The sequence below is a fragment of the Phasianus colchicus genome, chromosome 25, assembly GCF_987193195.1.
Source record: "Phasianus colchicus chromosome 25, bPhaCol1.hap1.1, whole genome shotgun sequence".
Lineage (NCBI taxonomy): Eukaryota > Metazoa > Chordata > Aves > Galliformes > Phasianidae > Phasianus > Phasianus colchicus.
This window is the reverse complement of record NC_143460.1, coordinates 3,988,242-4,010,220: the sequence shown is the minus strand read 5'-3', so window position 1 is coordinate 4,010,220 and position 21,979 is coordinate 3,988,242. Positions and strand designations below refer to the sequence as shown.

The window sequence follows — 21,979 nt, the reverse complement described above, 5'->3', positions numbered from 1 at the left end:
ACCTTCCATCATTACCTTCTGTAGAAACCCTCTCTGAAGGGAAGTGTTGCTGACCTGCCCTTAACTCATGGCTGTACTTCAGGAGCCCTTCTCGTTGGCACCCAGAGCAGTAATTCTTCTCCAGAGCCACAGGATGTCACTGTTACTCTCCTTGACAGAGCTGGGATGAAAAAGAAGGGGTGAACTACCAGTCCTAGGAAAAAAAAGACTGTCATGACTAAAGCTCCTCCCCCTATGAGAGCATTCTCTCCATTGCTGGAGAGGAAATGAGCATGAAACAATAAACTGAGACAGTTCGTTTTGAAAGACATCATACCAAGTGCTGTCAGCTCATTAACAAAATTAAGTATCTGACCTATGGCTTTGCAGCTAAATGCAATTTTCAGAGCAGTGTTTCTTTTAGTTAAGGTGTGCTCTGCAACTCCAACTCCCACTTTGCCTTTATCACTGCATAAAGAAAGCAGCCACTCACCAAAAGATCTTCACCAGGAGGTGCAGGTAGCTGATCTGGCCCAAAGAGAGCCTGGCATTGCAAAGCTGGCATCAGCATCCCTGTCTCCATCCAAGCAAAACGTGAGGGATCCTCTGCTTCTGTGAACAAGACAGGTTAGCTCAAGGTCTGACCAACTCTCATTAGCACAGAGTCATTAGCACAGAGCACGTTGCCCCACAGCTGTAACTTTCAGTTTCCTCCACTGAAAAAAAAAAAAAAAGAAAAAACCAAACAGCCAAAAGATCAGGAACTTTGTTAAAAATATTTATTTAAAAAAATACAATTGTTTTGCATGTCTGGTTGCACATAACTATTAACATATGATTGACTTGAATAATTTGCTACAATGCTTTTTTAAAGCCAGCTTGCATTATACAAAGCAAATCTCTCTGTCAGTTCTTACATAAAATAGTTTTCTTTAACTATTCCCACCCTATTTAAAAAAAAAAAAAAATTGCAATACATGGATTTTTTTTTTTTTTTTTGCACAAAAATTGAAGCAATAGAAAAGTCACCTGATTCCTCAGGAAAGACCTTCATTATGTTTGAATAAAAACTGCCAATGTGCTGCTCTGTAAAAGCAGCACGAGTCACTTTGAAGTCATTACAGTGCACTTCCTCCAAAACACGTTTTGCATCTCAGAACTTCGCCCTCCAAATCGCAGCCAAACCTGAAATGTGTTCAAAGAACTGCATATGTACAAGGATTAAGTTGATCAGACTTTTTTTTCTTTTTTTCTCCCAACATGGTATCAACACGCTGAAGGTCTTCCTAATATGTTACCTTGGAAGGTTAAATAAAAGCAAATTTAGTAACACTGAACAATTACTGAAAACTTTGGCTATTTATGTACTTGCATTACATACCAGCATTTTATTTTTTAAACACAATGGCATTAAGATACTCTTATTATAAGGTATTATTTGTCTGAAGTAAGAAAGACTGAGAAGCTACTCTCTCCCAACTCTAACCAGAGCACCAAAGCAGTGCAAGGTCATTGCTGCCTCCAAACTCCAGGTTGTAGGATAAATCTCCAAGGTAGGAAGCACGCAGATGTTTGCTAGGACATAACTTTGCCTCTTGACTTGGCACTAAACACGTGTATCCAATGCAATTCTGTTCTGGAAAGAGTAACTGAAAACGTCATCTGCTGACTTCGTGTCATTTTAACCACTGATGTTTCTACTAAATTACAGGAAAATAAGAGAGGATCCACTTTTAGAGTTAGTGGTTGTCTCCTCAATCTGCCCCAAGCAGAAGAATCAGTGCTGCAGGAATATGAAAAACACTGCAGACATTCATTGTGCTCATCTACACAGAGCCCAGATTAACCTGAAAAAACCACTCGAGGAGCAGCACTAAAGGCATCAGAAAAACCACTTTCCAAAACAGATGTGCACTTGAAAAAGAAACAGAACGACAACAGCCAACCATCACCACTGCTGGTTTGGTTGCTTAAAGTCTCTCCCATTCAGCTGATGCTTTCCTCCCTGCCTCCAGCTGAGCCACAGGCAGAAAGCTGCAAGGAAGCAGAGCCTCAGCTGCTGCAACTCAGAGCAGTTCTGCTGCAGCCAATGGACCTTTCTTGCTTTACAAGCTCGTGGCACACGAGAGCTGCCTGCCATCAGCATGCCCTGTGTTCTCAGCAGTCCCAAGACAAAGCCCCATGCTGTGGTTACCTCCCCTGTTCAGTCACTGCAGCCTCAGATTGATTCCAGCTGTCCCAATACGCATGGCAGGAGACAACCACTATCTTTCCTATGCGTGTCACTTGAGCTTCCCTATTTATTTCATCTCTATTATTAAGAATACACTTCTCAGCTATAAAAACAGAGGGGTTGGGGGAGATAAGCATTAAATGTGCTACTGTACTTATCACAAAAACACTGTGACGTACATAAGGCCATCTGGTAACACTGCAACAGAATACAAACAAGATTTTCAAAGGGAGTTTTAGAATACATTTTTTTTTTTTTGCTTTTTTTTTTTTTCTTTTTTTTAAACTACAATGAATAATCTCAACCCTGTTCACGGAGAATTAACGTTAAAACTAAGTACATCATATATATAAAACCCTGTGCAACTGAACAACAGCAGAACGAAAAGTCAACACGATTCTCTAAAGCAGTTCCAAAGCCTGAAGAGTTAAGACATGCTAGCCAAAACAACCCACAACACAGCTCAAGGAGCCCAGAGCAAACCCAGGTATTGGACCCAGCACACAGCAGGATCCACGCAGAGCCCATCCTCACCACCTTCCTGTGTTCCAGAAAATAAGGAAAGGAAAAAAGACAACAACAACAAAAAAAAACAGCTTCCAGTTATTAGCACAGCACTGCTGCACGTAGTGCTCGAGGACGTGGGCTCCAAGCTGTGCTTTCCAACCTCCCTGCTGCACTGCTGACAGTTCTATCTGTGTCTCCGTTACAAGACCCCTGTTTTCCAAATGCTGACAATTACACGTGGTGAGAAAGATGAAAGAAAAGCCCCAATTTTTGTTCCGTGTGCATAAAACCGTTCAAAGATCCGTTTAAGATGCTTCTTTTTCCAGGAAGCTGTGACATACAACAACACCAAGGATGCATTTGAAAAGAACCTTTGGCAATCCTTAGCCCACACTGTGGTGCAACCAATTCGAGTGCTTCCAAGGGAAAAAGAAAAGCCCCTAGAAGCATCCACAGCACGTGCAAAACGTTTTAAAAGTGGCAACTGCATCGTGCAGTGTTTGCTCTGAGTGTACAAACCTGGAAGCTGCACTGCATCCTGAGCACAGGTCTCCTGGCAGTGAATAGGTGTGCACACGTATGTTTGTATGGAGAGAGCTGTTCAGCATCAGTGGAACAATGCATAGAGGAAACAAGCTGTACAAGTTGGCTTTTTTTTTTCATTAGATGCCTGCAATTAAAATCTTCTACAACATTCTTTGGAAAGGGAGGGGGAATGAAAATCAATTCTAATCAGTTCTACTGCGTTTGGGAGAATAATTTATATGAATCTGACGTCTTGCTGTCTGAAAAGGGAAATACATTAGCATGCACATCCAAGCAGAAGCATGGGGCCAGCTTTCTTATCGTGAAGGTCACTTTTTAGGGGGGGGGAGAAAGGAACAAACAAACCAAAAGAAGGATGGTGACAGTCAGCAAAACAGCATCCTCCAGAAAGAACCAACTTCCTGCACTGCACATCTTCTCCCTTATGTCTGTTTGTTCTTTGTACAAATCAAGAATAACACTCCTCAGCTCTAGATCTACCAGAGACCCAAAACCAACACGCTCTCCTCCTGCTTCAGGCAGCACCAGGACCAACTCAGGGAATCTGTGCAAGGTCCAACAGTGATGCACAACAACAGACTGCAGAAACACTGCCATTAGTGCAGCTTTGCTGCCCCTAGATTGCATCCTTAGGACTAAAAGCCAGCTACAGAGAAAAGATTTAGTTCTATTTTCAGGAATATTTATTTCTCTGTTTGGAACCTGCATTGTAGGGCTCCTGCAGAGTCAGTCCATAGGCTTTGCTCACTCCAAGTGGAACGCAGCGTCCAACAGATGTCAATCCAGGAAAAAGCCTTTGGCAGTAACAGCCCCAAAGAACTGTGTAAAACAACTGTCACCACGTTTTATCTTTTAATCTTCATCTGACAGCCTCTGATTTCAGCAGATCAACTTTAGCACGGCACACATTCACTGCCACTCAACTTGATGGCAGTCGCCAAAGGCTCCACATGAAGCAGATCTGCTAATGCTGTTCAGACTAAACGGCAGCCGTTGCCAATTACTGCTTAATTAAACTCAAATCAAGCCACAAAAAAATTCCTGTTTAGACAAGATGTACCACCCCTCATTACAGCACCCCGAATCGCTTCATAAGGAACACGACTGCAATTTTAATGGATTTTCATCTGATTTTCAGTGGATTTTCAACTGATCTGCTGAGCATAAATCCTGCGAGGGCTGTTTGCTATAAGATGCTCCAAAACTGCTCAGACAAAATAAGCCACCCATACCCAGGACCAGAAGATAAATCTATTTCCTACAGAGGTGAACTAAGGAACAAAACAGAAGAAGATTGTCCCAGACACCCAAAACTCACACGTTGAGTTTGAAGGCACCTGGCCATGCTGACGACGTTCCTTAACTACTGATGTAGTTTATTTCATAGCTGGCAATGCCAAGATATTCTCTTGATACAACACTGAGATGCGTCTTGTAAACAAACACGCGTTCAAAATGGAAGAGGTTAAGTGGCAGAGTAAAATATGAGGACACAAAAAAAGCTATAAAACAGTAACAAAAATTAACTAAAAAAAATACATTGATAAACCACGGGTGGCCAACAGGCTGTCAGTTCTACGGGCTCCAAACCAAGCACAGGGAAAATGCTACAGAAGTGGAGCAGAACTCTGAAGCCATGCTTACCTTGGAGCTGCCTGGGTGTGCCAGGCAAGCTGCTGAAATCCTTGCACCCAAGCTGAAGTCACAGGGGATGGGGGATCTGACATCACACAGCGCTTAGTGGTGGAAGATATGCACAAAAACAGCCCTCGTTGTGGTTAAAATGAACACTATTAAAAAAAAAACAACAACAACAAACCACAAGAATCTATCTGCTAGATATCCAAGGCCTGAAAAAACTATCGGGAGGAACTATCCCAAACAAACTACTGAACAGCCAAAGCCTTTCCTGTGATAACACACTCCTTTCTAGCAAGGATGCACGGATACTGAAGCCTTAGGACACTCTGAGGGAACACAGTGAACTCCCAAATTTGAGGGATTTCATCACTTCCTGACCTACTGCAGAATGCAATGTGCCAAAGGCACTGCATAGGAATTCCATCCAGCCACCACTGCTGAAGACAGATTCCTGAAACAAGGCTCTGGGATTCCACTCTGTTAAGGAAAAAGCTTTCTTCTACCACCCTCATCACTGGGATCACGTTCTCTGAACAATGGAAGATGGAACAGGGAACGTTGTGTAAGTGTAGGGGATTATCAGCACAGTTCTGCTTCCCATGGATTGTCTGCTTGCAGCTAGTGGCATCCTGATGGTTCAGGTTCTCAAAAAAGACAGACATAGCACAGACAGCAGCACAAGCTTTGCAACTCTGCAGTACTATTATACAGCAGCAGTGACATTTAAAAGAGATTTCCAGAAGCAAGACAGATGTTCAGCTTCCATGCTCATCCAGTCTAATTCTACCACCACCTATGAATTAACCAATGCAAATACTATCAAAGCATTCAACAATACCACAGTTACTTCAGCAACATGAATTGCAATGTTACACAACGTTTTTTCTGTAATGCTGCACTATTTTTTTTTAAACCAACATGGTACTATACCCATATTACAAACTGCTAACGTGATAATTAAAGAAGAGCCTATACTAACCCCACCTTCCCTATACTAAAAACAAGCTGCAATGAGCTGCAAACTGCTCCTGAAGTGAGCCAGCAGAGCACCAGCAAGTCACATCACCGAGCTCTGAGGAATGTGATCCAAAAAAGCTGGCAGTTCTATGCTTTTTAATAAACATCTGCTTAACGAGGCAGCATATATACAATATTAAGTATTATCTTAAGTGACCTGAAGTGGGGAAAACGTCAGCAAGCCTCTCTCCCCGTGCCCAGTCTTACAGTTTGCTTTCCCAACTGCCTCCTGAGATTACAACCCCATGGGGGACTCCTGTTTTCCAAGGCAGGTGCCTAAGCAAAAGTAACCATCTTCTCACATCACCTGTCAGCAAGTTGGACACTACCAGGCTGAAATACAGAGAGGCTGCACTTTTCATAGCAACTTTCCCTAAGAAGGTATTCCTGAAGGTGAGCGTGCATCTCACAGCTATGGCAGTGCAATCTGCTGCAGCTACTTGGAGAACAGCATGAAACTAGGCCAAGCAAAAACTGACAAGCTCTATTAGTTAGCATTTGGTTCTCTTGCATATCTATGCTGAAAGTGATACAGTTTACAAAAAAAAAAAAAAATTAAGTGCATGTGTGCACATACACAACTTTTAAACTAAAACTTGGCTTTTCTCCATAGGGGACAAGGAAAGGGAAGCAATTAAATTGCAAGTCTTTAGTGCTCATTAGTCATTTTTAAACTCTAATCCTAGTCTGCAATGTTGCTCTCAAATCCACACACACATTGGGCATAAAATTGGCCAACCTAAAACAACCATTAAAAGTGCTGCTATTTATATATAGCTATATATATTTTTCTAGAGCAAACTCATAAGCTATCATGCAAACCAGAAAATTCCACATGCCTGCTCTTAATTATGATCTGCAGGTTTCTCTCTGCATTTCAAAAAAAAAAAAAAGTCAATATTGCACATTGTCATTTTAAGAGCCACCGGCACAGGAACTTTATCCTGTATCTGCTGATGTCTAAATGCAAAGCAGTATCACTCCTCCAATGAAACTCAACAGGAAGACAGTTCATTACACGAGCTCACTCCCTGCTACAAGCACCTGAAATAGGCACACTCTTTTCTCCCACTTGGCAGAGGACTTTCTGGATGAACAATGCCCAAAAAGCAACTCCATTACACCCCACTCATGTCGAGGGTGCTGTATCAGCAACATACAAAGTGGTTTATTCAATGCTAGAATACAGAGAGAACGTCACTGCAGTAAATCAAGTCCTGGGTATTGTCATACGTATGCTTTAAAGTGAATTCAGTCTGCAAAAGTGGCAAAAGGAAAACTGTGGTAAGCCTGAGCTCACCGTTTCTCCATCAAACAGGTGTGCTATGTTAGAAGCACACTGCCAGCTCCTCGTGCTGTTAAGGTACAACCTTCCTCTGCTCATTAAAACTTCACAGCCAGCCACTGGGGTTACCAAAGGAAGGAGACGACCTCAAATCTGTTTTCTAGAAGTTATTTTATCAAGATTATCTTATGTCACTCAGCTCAACGTTGAGTGGCAAACAGAAGTTGCTGCCTGACAGCAGATGCCCCAAAGTGGAAGGGCACAGACTGAGACATCCCATCCCCTCTTCTTTCATTCCTCCGTTCTCTTAAAAGGCCTCCTGAGGTTTAAAAATCTAATTAAAAAAAAATTTCATCAGTGTTTCAAATGGCTCTGGAAACTCGTATTAATTCACACACACGTGGCCACCAAGGAAAGAAAAGCAAGTGCAAATTTACAGTGAGGTGGATACCCCTGGTACCTCTATCAGCTAGTGGTACACATTAAGCTTAACTTTCTCTGGGTCTGAGTGCTTCCTCAAATAATAATAATAAAAAAAAAGCAATAGATTTAAAGCCAAACTCGAGATAAGAGCTGGGAAAAGCTTCTCCACTTCAAACTGTGGGGAAAAAAGCAGTAAAAACACTCAGACATCAGCGTTCTGACCCACTGCTTGGGGCTGAAAACGCAGCATCAGGCAGCAACCTCATGTCACAGCTAAAACCTCAACACCTCACGTAAAAATCCACCATTCTGCTCATCTTCCAGCACTGAGATTACAGGTCTCCGGTACAAGAAATGTTTGGACTTCAGCATTCAAACTTTCTGAGAACTGAAAAGAACTGATCCCACCATTTGTTTGTCTCCAGGCTTTGCCCCCTCACTGAAGGAGGGCTCAGAAGCATCCAGGAACCAAGCACTGCAAGGCTGGGCTCTCTGCATGCAGTGTCATTGAGAAATTGTCCACATCTCAGAAACACAATCATGGAGTATGCCTTGAAAATTTCTACCTGCAAAGAGACAAGATGTTTTTACAGCAGATAAGATGCGGGCTGTTTTGCTGCTGCAGAAGTTATCAGGCCCCAAGGCAAAGCTGAGTGCACACACACACTCCTTTCCCAAGCATCTCCTGCAATGCCAGCTTCGATCGTGATTAAATTTCTTCTTGCCAAGCACAGGAAGCAGAAGAACAGAGGTTTTTCCAAGAGTCACAGAGAAAAGACTTCTCTGATACTATTGACTGCAAACAGTGCAGACTCAGTTACTGCAACACCAACTGAAACTCCCTTTAACCATAGTGAAGTCTTCCAACCAAGGAGGGAAGAGACCGGAGCTTCAGCTCCTATTAAGGCATTTGCATAAACATTACCAATCTGGGTCTTCAAAAAACAGGAATTTTGCAAAAAAGGCATTTTTTTTTTTATCTGGGAATGGCAAAAACTATGACTGCTGATAATCTCTGTGGAATTATAAATCGCTCTTTTAAAAAAAATCATGGTTAAATATAAGTGTCATCTCTTTTCCTTGCTTGCCAATATATGTCCTTTCCATGAGTTCATGTGCTATGTCTTCTGCAGATCAGGGGAAAATGGGCCAGGGGTAGAGGGTCCATCCAGTCCAGACAGTGTGAATGGGCCGTGACTGTTCAGCACTGATGGAAACTAAGAGACAAAAAGAAAAGTGGTTGAGAAAGAGCATTTTAATTTAACTCTCCTCTCTAACTGTGCATAAAGAAGCTCCCCAGGAAACAAACAAACAAACAAAAAAAACCTTTCAAAGAATCTTCCTGTCTTCCCCCAACTAATTACTTTTTAAATGCCACCACACCACAGATTGCACAACACCAGCCAGTGCTACAGGAGGGACACAGACTGCAGCCTCTGCAATGAGCACTGCCTATGTCCTAAACTAGTCATATCACAAGAAAATGACTTTATACAGGTTGTTGGGAAACAGTGTCCCATGTTGTTCTTCAATCAATTATCAGCTGTTTGTAGAGCAAAAAAGGTACCAGGTACAAAAAGATCCCCTGAATTAAAGGAAACTTTTTAGTACTTCAAACTTGGAAAGACTGAGCAACCAAAGCATGACATATTTCATGACATATCATGAAATGCTTACTACTTAACTGCCTCACCTTATTAAACAGCAAATATTACTGCCCAAACTTGCCATCAGATTCTTGGGCTAACAGATCCCTACAGGTCTGCTGAAGAAAGTACTGATAAGTATGGCTCAGAGATGGGCTGAACTTGCTGGAACTTACCTGAAAAAGCGTATTAGCACCTTGCAACCTTGCAGGACTGAGAGGAGCAACTGGGCTGAGGGTACTCCAGAAATGAATACTGGAGAGCAAGGGACTTGGGGTCAGCAAGATGGGAGTCTGCAAAACACACAAAGACAGTCAATCGTGCGAAAGCTGCTCTTGGAGTAATGCACTGCATATGTAAATCTGGCCACAGTAATCCAGCTCCTCCAGCTGCAGAGGGCTGGATCCCATTTTAGGAACTCCCATTCTCTCCTTCTGCCTCCTCCCACCTCCTCCTCTTCCCTTCAAACCCCACAGCAGCAGCAGCCATCAGTTCTCCCTCCCCTTTCTTAGCAACTGGCCCTCTTCTCCCAGCAGCTGCCAAATCCTGCTGTAACCTACAGCAAATTGCCTTCTCCTGCAATTCTTATACAGCACCTGCAAGTGACTTTGGAGAACAGAATCACAGAATGGCTCACAGAACTCAGCTTATGAATTTAAAATGAGCAGACAGCGGGCACACACATGGTCTGAGTGACATGGGGGATGTAAGCTACAACAAAAGAAATGCACACCCAGCTTCTGAATGCTCTGGATGTTCCAGGTTTACAAGCCAAACACTCTGAAGGGTTCCAAAAGTGCAACTGCACTCTGTTTTTCTCCTGTCTTCAGCTATTTCAATTTTCTATCAGCAGTTTCCCTGCAGTCTAACTCCAATTTATTACAGGAAGGAGATTAAATGTATACAGAACAATATAACAGCATAGTTGGATTCAGTTCTCTTCCAAATTTTCCATGAGGAATGAAAGCTTTCCTTTCCCACGCGCTGAGAACAACCAAATTATGTAGCCATTGTTATCACATTAAATCACATTATTCTGGTTTTAATGGCTACTAAATCAAGTGAAAGAACATTGCTGAACGCACACCTGTTTTTAAAGGAATTTCAGAATCAACCTGAAGGATTTCAAAACGCTTTGGAAATAATTCAGTGTCACTCTGGAACATTTACAAAGGATCCTTATAGTGTTGGTTTGGTTCATCTGCCCTCCCTTCCTGCCTTACAGTGTAACACAACCACTACTGTTACTTAAAAAAAGGAAAAAAAAGAGGTGGGGGAATTGAGTTACCTGGGAGAAAAGTGCTGGAGTAAGAGAAGCAGTGGGGAGGGAAGGGCTCAGTATTCCCAATGGACTTGGATCACTGCCTGTAATGACGAGAGTAGGAGCCAACTCCAGCCCTTTGGGTTTTTTAGATCTGGAGAGGTGATTGGCAAATTCCTTCTCCAGAACAGATGAATCCTGCTCTTTGGGCTCTGGGGATTGATGCTGAAGGCTCTGAGCCTGCTCCAGCTGCTGAGAAGCCACTGATTCTATGTCCGTGTCAATGTCCAGGTCAGGATTAGAACTCAGGGGCGGCGATGGGGGGGTGGAAGGAACTTGCAGAACGGGAGAAACCGAGGATACAGGTGGAGTCGGGGTAAAGCTGGTGGTCAAGTTTGGCAAAGGTGCTGGAGCTTCAGGGATAGTTAACTTGGGGAGAACAAGAGTCTCCAAGGTCTGCAGAGTTTCTTCTGATCCCATGGGAAGAGAGGATGCAGTCGAGGTGGCAGAAGCAGTGGATGTAGCAGAGACTGTCGAAGTGGTGGCGATCAGGGGGACGGATGAAGGCTTTTTGGAGGGCATGGTGACAAACTTGATGACAGACGGCATTGGATCCTGAGCAGCTTTCTTCTCTGTCAGTTTCTCAGCTGGATTCTCAATCTTGATGGACCTGAAGAGTTTGACGTTGGAAGAGTTCAGGGAGTTCAGCGTAAAAGAGGAGTACAAGCCTGAGTGGATGTAGTCGTTACGGCTGGAGGATTTAGCACACGACTGAGACTTCTCCTTCCCACAGCTTTCCACATCCTTTGGAGCACTGCTCACCTCTGCAAAGCTGGTCAGTTCAGGCTCTCCTTCTATCCGGCCCACGACAAGTGGATCCATTTTTAAGATCTCCGGATAAGAAACAAACTTGTACACAAACTTCTTACCATTCACTTTTTTAATGATATTCTGTGGGTAAGAAGAGAGGTATTTTTAGCTCTTCTTTAGATTCATTTTCCTGCTACAAACTCTGCCTAAAATAGACCGAGGAATTCAATACTTTGTCATCTTTCAATAGAATTTTTTTTTTCTTTTGTTTTAAACACACTGCATTCTTGCAGTACTTCTGCCAAAATATCATTTCCAGAGCTCACAGACACAACAGGTGAGGCTCAAACTGACCTCAACACAACCAAAGCAACCCTAAGACAGCAGAGCAATTCTGTTTCCAATATTTAAGATGATCCACTAGGAAACAAAGATACCACCACTGAAGTTAAGGTCAGTGCTCTGGGCACTGCAAGCATAATCTAAGAGAACACACAAAATTAAGGCTTACGAGGTTTGCAGAATTGATGCCTAATACAGTAAATCAAACCACCCTTGTTCTTAGTGAGATGATAATAAAAGAAAGCAGCAGAACGTGGGCTTATCAGCTATCTTAATATCACAAACTCTGTCAAACTTGCTTGGTTCCTCACCAAAATGCCACACACAGTTTGGGTCACAGAAGATGCTGATTTATTGTACAGTTATTATTTCCGTGACCTCATGGTGCAAAGTCAGATGAGGGAAATTGTGCTGCCTGCTATTAAACTCCAAGCACCACACTGCACCCCACGATCTGACAGCTTCTTCAGAAACCTTTTTTTTTTTTTTAAATCTCATACACCCACATAACAACAGTTGTGGGATAAATGGCTCACTGGAAGGATATTGAAATCAAGGTAACAATCCCACACTGTGGTTCCAGTTCAGCTTTTTGACACCACTCGTGTTCTTACAAGTTCTTTGAAGACATCAGCTTCAGAAGAGAAGCACCTCACTCTGCTGGACTAAACTCAGTCTCCTCAGTAGAGGTGCATTTCTGAACACAAGAATGAAAACAAAGAACCTCTGAGCTACCATGCTGGAAATCCCTATTTCGACAGCCCCTTCATAGAGACAATTAGAGAAAAGGTTTCAATGGAAAGGAGAATATTACTCACAGAAGGATAATATCAAAGACATAAATTAAAGAGGAAAACGTTTTGCATAAAGCCATCCAGAACCTTATAAAATAACCACTGGGGAGGAACCAGGCGTGAGGATAAACAAAAGAAAAAAGAAAAACCTCTAAACTTAAGCCAGTGCACCTCACTTAACTCTTGGAGCCAGAAGTGACACCTATCCCCTTGAAGAGAATGAAAAAGGAAACAAAGCTCATTAGGCAGAAGCTGATAAGATGGATAAGGATTTCAGGTGGATTTATGGACTTTGTTACCTTCACATAATAGTATCTGAGAGCACGACTGAGTTTATCATAGTTCATGCTGGGCTTGTTCTTGCGGATTCCCCACAGTCTGGCCACCTCCTCTGCCTGCTGCAGTTTGAACTCCCCGTCATTGGAGGTCCAACAGATGATATTCTTGTTCTGAGGCTCTTTCAGGAGTTGGAGGAGGAACTGCCACAGGGTGATAGCACTGTCCATAGCAGTAAGCTGAAATGCAGAGAAAAAGCAACAGATTAGGAACGGTGCATCTTCTGCGTCTCCCTAGAAGGAGGGTGAGGGCACAGAGATGTTATTTCCAAAGGCAGCAAGAGTAAAAAATTATTAGTCACCAGTCGTGAAAGATGTTCCCTGCAGAACAGGGAGGCTGAGAGCCAACTGCTATCGTCTCCTCCCACATGTCAGTCCTTTTCACATGGGTTATATTTAGCCTCATTTAACTAAATCAGGTCATTTTGGGTAAGTTGCAATGAGTCATTACCCAAAAAAAAAAAAAAAAAGAAAAACCAACCCAAAAAATGAAAACCACCCCAATTCTTAGTTGTTCCACGTTCACCCGTTCTGAGTTGTATTGAGGAACAGCTCAGGTGCACTCAGGTAAAAATCAAACCACCTCCTCCCTTCCTACCCACTCACCTGCAGCCTCCTCCTTCAGCTGCCTGAAGATGTCACTGTAAAGAACAACCCAGCCTTCCTCCAGTTCACGTTTCTAACATCCCTCCCAACCAACCAACCCCCAGCCTGCTCTCTCATCTTTATTTTTGCAATTTTCATCCCTTTCATAAGAAATTAAGCAAAGAAAAAAAAAAAAGAAAGAAGCAAATACAATTTAAAACACCGACTTGGCTTTTCAAGGCTTAGGTCTTTTAGGACCAGTGTCACTCCAGCACAGATTTCCTGCACTGTATGGGATGTACAGTCACCAGTGCAGACATGGAGGTCACTCCCTCACTACATCTGCCTATATGAGGTGATGTTTCCACCAAAATTTAAGTGGAAGCATCACCTCATATAGGCAGATGTAGTGAGGGAATGACCTCCATGTCTGTACTGGTGATAATAATCCTGTCCGTACAAAGGAATTATAAGCCAGGCTGTGAATTAAAACAGCTAGAATGATATTAATGCAGCATCCCATATGGATTCTCTTATCCCACAACACGTGGCTTCTCTCCATACAGCTTCAACTTCTTCCAATGTAACAAAAACAAACACGGCTGCTCTGCAATAAGAGCCTTCCCAAAGAACTGTGCTGGATGTGCGCCCTGCTACATTTCCCCCTAACCCCAACCCTCCATAAAGGCCAACTTAAATGGCACAGGGGCTCCTATTGGGGTGAGTGCAGCTCTGGATACCAAGTGCTGTTGGCAGGAGGAGGCTCTGAAGGCTCGCAGCCCCAGCAAGGACTCGTGTCTGTGTTGTTGAGGTCCGTGTTGTTGAGGTCCATGCACACACAGGGCTAAGTTTGAGATCCAGGCAGGACTGCCAGTTTGTCCTCATTACCAAAGCCTTTATTCCAATCTCGTTACTGCCCAGCACTTAGCCAGCCCTAAATAAGGAAGAGAACAGTCTACATGTCAGAGCCTCAGAATCCAGTCAGCCCTGAAAAAGGATTACTGCTGACAGTTTACATGGGACCAAGCATTCCTATTTTAAATCAGGTGCCCTGGGGCAGGTATTCTTTTTGGGCAGAGCCCATTGCATTTAACCTATTTTCACAAATACCTGCCTGATGGCACACTGACATGATGTTACATTGATCAACTCGGTTAAATTGCTGCAATTACAGGGAACAATCTCAAAATGAAGGACACCCACACCACCTAGTTATGCTGGCCTAAGGTGCTTTCCTCGTTAATTACTGATGAGTACAGCTCCGCGCCTGCCCAAATTAATTGCTGAGCACTCTAAGAAGACATCAGCTGCTGAGCTGGTCCTGCAGCACGGAGCTGTGGGGCAGGGAATGGAGTTAAAGCCCTCCCAGCTCTCTGCTGTGCACTTTGCCAATGCCATTTCCTACGGAGCATCACCAGCACAGCCTCATTATCCTGTCAGGATGATGCACACGCACGGGGTGTTGTGTAGACATAAGGACTTGATTCTACCATTCTACAGAGCTGTCAATACCCGTGATAAGTGTTAACAGAGAAAGAGCAGGAAAATGAAGTTGAGTGATTATTCCCACGCTACGTTTATCTGCAGCAGCTTCAAAGCCCATAAGCAGCACTGCACCAAACAGCGCTGAGCGATGCAACGGGAGGTAATCACACAGAAATTAGATTAGCAGGAGAATATCGGGGAGGCAAAGGCTTTTTCTCCTCCTAAAAACCTGTGATGATTGCATCCCCGAATTGAAATGCCGTGTAATTTCAGTGGTGTGCTTCCCTTTAGTAAGAAGCACTTTGCTGTCATTATCGGAAAGCTCTCCGACCTTACTGCAGTCACAGCATCGCCTGGCTCATGGCTGGAGCAGAGCTGAGATGCACACAACTGTGCTCCCGTGGCACAAACAGCAGCACAGCACACACACCTGGATTGAACAGAAGGATAGATTTGTTAAAAACCACCTTCAGAGCAATGTGCCACGTTATCCTGAGCAGCATCGAGCAGCACAACACCAGGGCTCCTCACTGGCATCACAATCTCTGCATACAGCACAGCTTTATGGCTGGAGGAATTCCCCCCCCCCAAGGGGCACAGCCATGACTACAGCAAACATCGGATGCATCCAGCTGCTACCAACACTCCTGGAGTCACAGGTTTCAGCACTCTGTGCCATTCCTTCCATCATTTCATCAAGGATGCAGCACGGCATCGTGCACGGACAGGTTATGTTGCAGATGAACACCCCTCTTCATTCATTATTTATTGCACACACCTACAGGAAACAACGGAGCGACACCTGAATGTATCCAGGAGCTTGTCCTGATTAGATATAAAGGGAAATAATAACCCTGCAACTTGGCTAAAGCAATGGTACAGGTGGGCAGGTACACATGGAGACCTGGAGCAACTGGGAAAGAGTAACACATCCACAGGAGAACGTGGTGCTATGAACAAAGGCACATCTAATTTAACTTTATTAAACTTGCCTTGATGAGAACACAAAGAACTGCTGCTTCACCAGGAAGAAGTGGGAGAAAGTAAAACCAAACCAAAACATCACACGGGATGTAAAATTAACAGCAGCGCAGCCGACCTGCGTGCGACTTCAGAAAACCCAAAGGATGCATTCAGCATCAATTCCTCCTTCTGCAGCTGGGGCAGGAGGATGGAAACCCACCACCCCACTCTCACATTGCTGAGATGCTGCTCCTCCTGTAGCTCCTATGGAACATCTCAACTTCTTCCAGATGCATGGCCCTGCCTCTGAAAGCCATCAGTTTGCAGCACAGCTCCCATCAGCAGAAAAAGCCTCCTTGTCTGATTGCTTTTCCTTCGAGATGATTGTGCTGATAATTACAAGCACGCCACTGAAAAACTGCCTTTTAGCTGAAGGTTATTTGCCTTGCAAGAGTCCACAGAGAAGGAAAAAGGTCTCACACGAAAAGACAAAGAGGGAATTAAGCAGACAGGCAACAGCACTGTTTATGACAACAGCCTTCCCACTTCTGCACCATTTGAGTACGAGGAAAAAATAGTTGCTAGAGGCAGAGGGCAGTTATACTTTGTAATGAGTATGCTAAAATAGAGCACTATTATTGTCTTGAGATCTTCTCTGACGCCTACAGATGACCCTTGAAGCACACAGAGGAGCTGACAGCATTTGGCTGCACTTTTCTAAATAGGAGCGCTGCAAAGCGGAGCTTTCTCGTGTTGCTGAGGCTCTGTTTGAGGCCTTGACAAAGGTACAAAGCCTCACGTTTACATGAGAGCTGGGACACGAGATACGCATCTTTTCCAGCGACTTCTCATCCATCTATGCCACAATCCGGGTGATTACAGAGCCTCGGGGCTCTGCATCATTTGTGGCAGGCAGCGTGCAATTGCTGGGTGGCACGGCTTCGGAAGTGGCACAGGGCAATCTGTGCTGCAGCCACAGATCTACTCACCATTGCAGAACAACCTTCAGCATTCAGCCCCGAGGGAGGAGGAACCCAGAGGAGCTCCAGCAAGGCAGGTCTGTATCCCACCCTCCCCCCCCCCATACACCCCCCAATCTTCGAGGTCTTCTGGCACGTTTCCTGTGTTTGACTCAGCCCTGAGAACAGCTCGAGTAATCCTTCGCCTCGGCATGTTTCCTTATCAGCAGCTGCAGGCTGATGACTTCTGCAGATGGACTGATTACAGCAGTCAGAGCTGCAACCTCGTCAGAATCCCCCCACAAAGGCAACGCACAGCAAAAAGGAGAGGGAGGAAGAAGGCTGTCCCACACAGCGAGGACAAAACCATCACCTGCAGGCACTTAATTGGCACCCACACAGCTGCCCGGACACTGGCACAGAAGCAGCATCTCCAAAGAACCAGCAGAGCAGCACAGATCAGCAGCAGAGCCACCGGGTGACAATGCCACAAAAAGATGCTGCTCAAAGATTGCCAGCAAGAAAACCAGCGCTGCGTATGCGTGTGCCAACCACAAGGCACAGACATCTGCCAGGAGAGAGTGAAACCACTCTGCAGGGCTCCTGTTCAAAAATTATTCTAATAAAACAGCAGCAACAAGTTGGAGGTGGTCTTTGGGACCTCGTGCTAACAGTGCAGTCAGACACGCAGCAAGCGTGCAAACGAAGCCCTTGTGCTGCAACAGGAAGCTGCACTTGCTGCCTTGCTTTGCATGGCCACTCTGCACACAAGACAGCAAAAGCTGAGCTGCTAGGGCTGCACTGTACCATTCCCCAGTGTTTCTAATGGCTGAAGATGGCCACGGCGTGCAAACAGAAGGAATGTGCAGACAACAACCCCTGTGCAACGTTGTGCAACGCTCCTGCACAGACACGGCCTTTGATGGTTGTTCCAGGAAAACAAACAAACAAATAATAATAAAAAAAAAGCAACACAGAGCACTGAGATTAAAGGAGATCTCTGGAGGTCACAGGCCCAGACAGGGTTAACCTCAAGGTAAGATCATGCAGTTAGTGTCTGCAGCCAAAAGAACAAGTAAATAGCCACTCCATTCCCCCTACTCCTTGCATTGTAGTAAAAGGACAAGAGCTGTAACATCACTGATGAAATATCTAATTAAGCAGTCATCAACACACAATCAAGCAACAGTTTCATTAGCGCAGCACTTGAAATATCCCATTACCAACAAATCTCTCACGAAACACTTGCAAGCTCCTGGGAAAGTGATTCACCTCAACTATTACCTTCAGCACTTTATCAATTTGGATTAATTTTAGTGCATACAAAACCAAAAGTCAGCTTCCCCCTGGGAGGGGGGCTGGCAACAGCATCCAGCCCTCACCAGAAACACACACAGCACCATAAGGACTCCTTAACTCCTTCTGTCACTGTCTTGGTAGCTCCATTCCCAAAGCCAAAAGCCCAAAGTTGCCACATGTAAGGAATTCACCTAAACCTGCAGCTTGCCACATCGGTGCCTCCATCACTAAGAACATAGAAAACCCTTTCCAAGGAGCATCCAGACCACAAAAATCAAGTTAGAATAAGAAACAAACAGTGAGAAAACAACTCCAGGCTTCAACAGGTTGCAGCCCTCCCTTCAGCCCTGGCAGGAAAAAGCAGCACAGCTCTCAGGGCAGGAAGCACTGGGAAGGAAGCACCAGAGGATGTCCTCTTGATAAGCACTGCTCCTCAGCTTCCCTCCCCTCATCCCTCTCCAAGTCCAGCACTCCTATTTACTTAAACCAAACGCTGCACTCCATTTTGCACTCTTGGCTCAAAAACTGAGCTGTGAGTTTATCTTCTGATGCCTTGATTTCTTAAATTTTGAGCTTTGGGAGCAGTTTGTTTCATCGCTGTTTTGTTTCATCATTTTACCTCCTGTCTGAAAAAAAAAAAAATAAATGAGACCTTCCTACCCTAAGCGAGCATTTTCTGGTCTCCACCTCTCAGCTGCGTGCTCAGGATAAATAGAATGGCAAACTTAAACCAAGGCAGAGCCTGTGATTGGTTTCTATCACTGACGTGACTGTTTCTGAGTAAGCCACAGAAACACGTATTTCGACGAAAATGCCTCTTTAAGTAGATTACACGCTTGCTTCCTCCTTATTTGCCACCACAACGGGCTGAAGGGAATGTTTACCAACAGCAGATGACATCGGCTTCCATAGCATCATACAACAGCATCCCTGCTGGGCAGGCCTGCGCATCACTGAGCCCTGAACAACAGGTCCCATGTATTCTGCTGACCCTAACCTTATTACCGACAGGAAGCCTCGTTTAAGATGGAAAAGGTTTCCTTTCATAATGTTTATAATACACTCAGCCCCGTTGCTATGACGATGGAACAACTCCTCTCTCCAAACAGGCTCTGGGACCCTAAAAATAAACAGGCGAGCCGAAATCACGACGGCGCAGTTTGTAGGGAGGGCTGTGCTGGTGCAAGCAGATTGGGGAGAGAGGGGAGGAAGGGGGGAAAAAGCAAAGCTAACGACCAAACTCTGCACCCAGCAGCACAGAGCGTGCAGTTCCGCGGTTCTCTCCGCTGCTGCTTCAAAAACAAAGCAGCCGAGCTGATGCTGCGTGGCCCCCAACGTGATGGGGGCAGGCTGTAGAACGGAGCGGGTTGGAGGAAGTCTCGGCCGTGCAAAGGAGGTGAGCGTTGTGTAATGGGTGCGTAAAGCCGGGCGGGTGTAAAGAGGCGTGCAAATAACACGAGCAACAGCGGCGGATTTGCATACTTTCTCCACGGATTCACCCATTGATGTGGGCAGCATCCGCCCATCTGGCGAGGAGAAGAGAGGAGAAGAGGCTGAGGGAAACCGTGGCGGAGTTGGGAGGGGGGGGGGAAAAATATATATATATATATGATAAAATATAAAAACCCAACGCAGAGCGTCGGATGGAACCGCAGCCTCCTCCCAACCGCACAGCACCGCAAACGTCGGAATCCCGAACGGCACAGCGCTACGGCGATCCGCGATTCCCAGAGCCGCGTTCAAAGCGGGTCGGGCAGAAAACGGACAGAAAACGGACAGAAAACGGACCCCTCCCCCCCCCCCGCACCGCCGCTTTCCCTTCCCGACTTCCTGACCCCCCCCACAGCCGGCTGCCCCCCCAGCACCGCTCCCTTCCCCCCCCCCCCCCCCCCCCCCAGGTCCCCCCGCCGCCCCCCCAGCGCTCACCGAGGAGGAGCCCCGCCGATCCCCGGACGTCGCGGTCCCGTCGCGGCGGGCAGGTGCTGGGAGCGGCCCCCCCGCCGCCCTTCATGGCCGGGAGCCCCCTCGGCGGGCCGGGTGCCGGACCCCCATCCCTGAGAGGGAGGAGCCGGGCGAGCAGCGAAGGACAGCGGTGCGGTAGAACAGGAGGAGGCGGCGGGGAGCGGCGGCGCGTTACATGGCGGGACGCGAAGCGCCAACCTCAACGCCGCGGAGCCACGGCGGCCGCCGTACGCCACACTTCCGCCCACGGCTCCGCTGAGGGACGCGGAGGGTCCGAAGGCGGCGACCAATCGCCGCGCAGAGCGGGGGCGACGCCGACCAATAGGGGAGGAGGTAGCCGCCCACCCGCCGCAATGCCTCGTGGGAAGTGTAGTCCGCGCCGCCCCGCGCTCGCAGCCATGTGCCCGCAAGTCGGTTCCAAGGCTGCCGCCTCTCGCCGGGTTGAGCCGGGAGAGAAACGGGACCCGGTCACAGCTGGTGCGGGATGCTTGAGCTGCTTGAGCGGAAGGGAAGCGGAGGGTAAACGCGGAAATAAGTTTAAAACAAAAGAAATCGCTGTGGTTCTCCGGGCAGAGATGTGGCGGAGGGGAGACGGTGGCACTCCTAAAGCAGAAAGGCTGAAGGTGTACCCCAAAATGAAGAAGGTGGGGGAAAAAAAAACACACAAAGGCTTTCCAAGGGGTAACGGAGCGGGAAGAGCTGCAGGGACCCGGCTCACCTCTACCAAGAGAGATCCAGCAGGGCAGCCCAATCCCATCAGCTCTTCCAGTGCTGGTAGTGATGATGAGGAGAGCTGCAGTTCTACCCGAGCTCGGGCACAGCATGTGGCCACTTCGAACCATTTTGGCTGGAAATGGTTGTTTATGGCCAACCCTGGGAGCACAGAGGAGAGGCAATCGCTGTGCCACCAGAAGGGGTGGACCCTGGGTCTCCTAACTAATCCCTCCTGATTTCATTTAGGGGCTGGTAACAAATAGGGAAGTATCTCTACTTGGAAATCATCTCCCTTTGGAATTTCTGATGAGCCCTGATCTTTGGAAAGGCTGAATTACTGAATTGTGAGCACTACCTTTCTTGTTAAGATTAAAGGCAACTGTCCTCACAGAGGCTACGAGAAAGAAGCGGACAGACTCTTTAGCAGAACCTGTTGTGATACGACAAGGAGAAATGATTTCAAACTAAAATTAGGGACAGTTAAATTGGATGTGAGAGAAAAGCTTTTTTTCTAATAAGTGTAGTGAAGCACTGGAACGGGTTGCACAGATTTGTGGTGGATATTGAGCCTCTGGAGATGTTCAAGGTCAGGCTGGATGGGCTCTAGCTGCTGATGTCCCTGTTCATTACGGGAAAGTTGGACGAGAAGATCTTTAAAGATCCTTTAGCAACTCAAATGATACTACAAGGATACTATTATGAAAAGACCATCTGCCCCACTTGGGACAGCCCCACCTGGAACATTCCCTGCAGACATCCTCTATTCCCAAACCTTTCCCGTGGTTCTCACTCCAGTAGCAAAAGCACAACCCTACAGCACTCCTAGAGCTGAGCAGAAGTGATGGGGATCACAGAGAGCAGACAGCACACAGCAGGAGCCTTAATCACACTGAAGCTCATTAAAGCAGCCCATGCACACACTCCAGTCCCCAGGAAACTGCCCACTGTGGTCAGCTGCTGCTCGGCCTGCAGCAGCACACAGATGAGTGGTGATTGCCCTGAGTTAAGCCCTAAGAAAGCACATTGTGGACCAGCTGGAGAGCGGAGATTTCCCCATTGGATTTGGCACTGGGAGCAGCAGTGAAATGCCACAAAGGCAGTGCTCTCCCCAAAGCACACACAGCCTCAAGATTCCCACCCACTGGCAGAGGAAAACAAAAAACTAAGCTGCACTCCACTGTCAAACACCCCAC

The 21,979-nt window shown here is 46.0% G+C and overlaps 1 protein-coding gene across 6 annotated transcripts; it reads right to left on the bottom strand.

Annotated features, from left to right (window-relative positions):
* Positions 1-745: 745 nt before the first annotated feature.
* Positions 746-20,338, bottom strand: ELK4 (ETS transcription factor ELK4). Of its 6 annotated transcripts, XM_090124667.1 has the most exons (7): positions 20,037-20,338; positions 15,221-15,319; positions 14,145-14,338; positions 12,784-12,999; positions 10,566-11,489; positions 9,454-9,570; positions 746-8,848 (listed from the first exon to the last, which is right to left on the bottom strand). In XM_090124667.1, the coding sequence occupies exons 4-7, from the start codon at positions 12,988-12,990 to the stop codon at positions 8,750-8,752; spliced, it is 1,347 nt and encodes a 448-aa protein (XP_089980793.1). In that variant the 5' UTR covers positions 12,991-12,999; positions 14,145-14,338; positions 15,221-15,319; positions 20,037-20,338; the 3' UTR covers positions 746-8,749. The 6 variants fall into 6 exon arrangements, with proteins under 6 accessions (XP_089980793.1, XP_089980795.1, XP_089980791.1 ...); XM_090124669.1 differs by lacking the exon at positions 14,145-14,338; XM_090124665.1 differs by lacking the exon at positions 20,037-20,338 and having other exon boundaries at positions 15,221-19,713.
* Positions 20,339-21,979: the final 1,641 nt, after the last annotated feature.

Coding starts and splice junctions, on each gene's coding strand:
- ELK4 (XM_090124667.1), bottom strand. CDS start 12,990: ATGGACAGTGCTATCACCCTGTGGCAGTTCCTCCTCCAACTCCTGAAA. Junction 9,571..10,565: donor CTCCAGCACTTTTCTCCCAG/GTAACTCAATTC, acceptor TGTGTTTTGCAG/ACTCCCATCTTGCTGACCCC. Junction 8,849..9,453: donor GTGCTAATACGCTTTTTCAG/GTAAGTTCCAGC, acceptor TTTGTCTCTTAG/TTTCCATCAGTGCTGAACAG.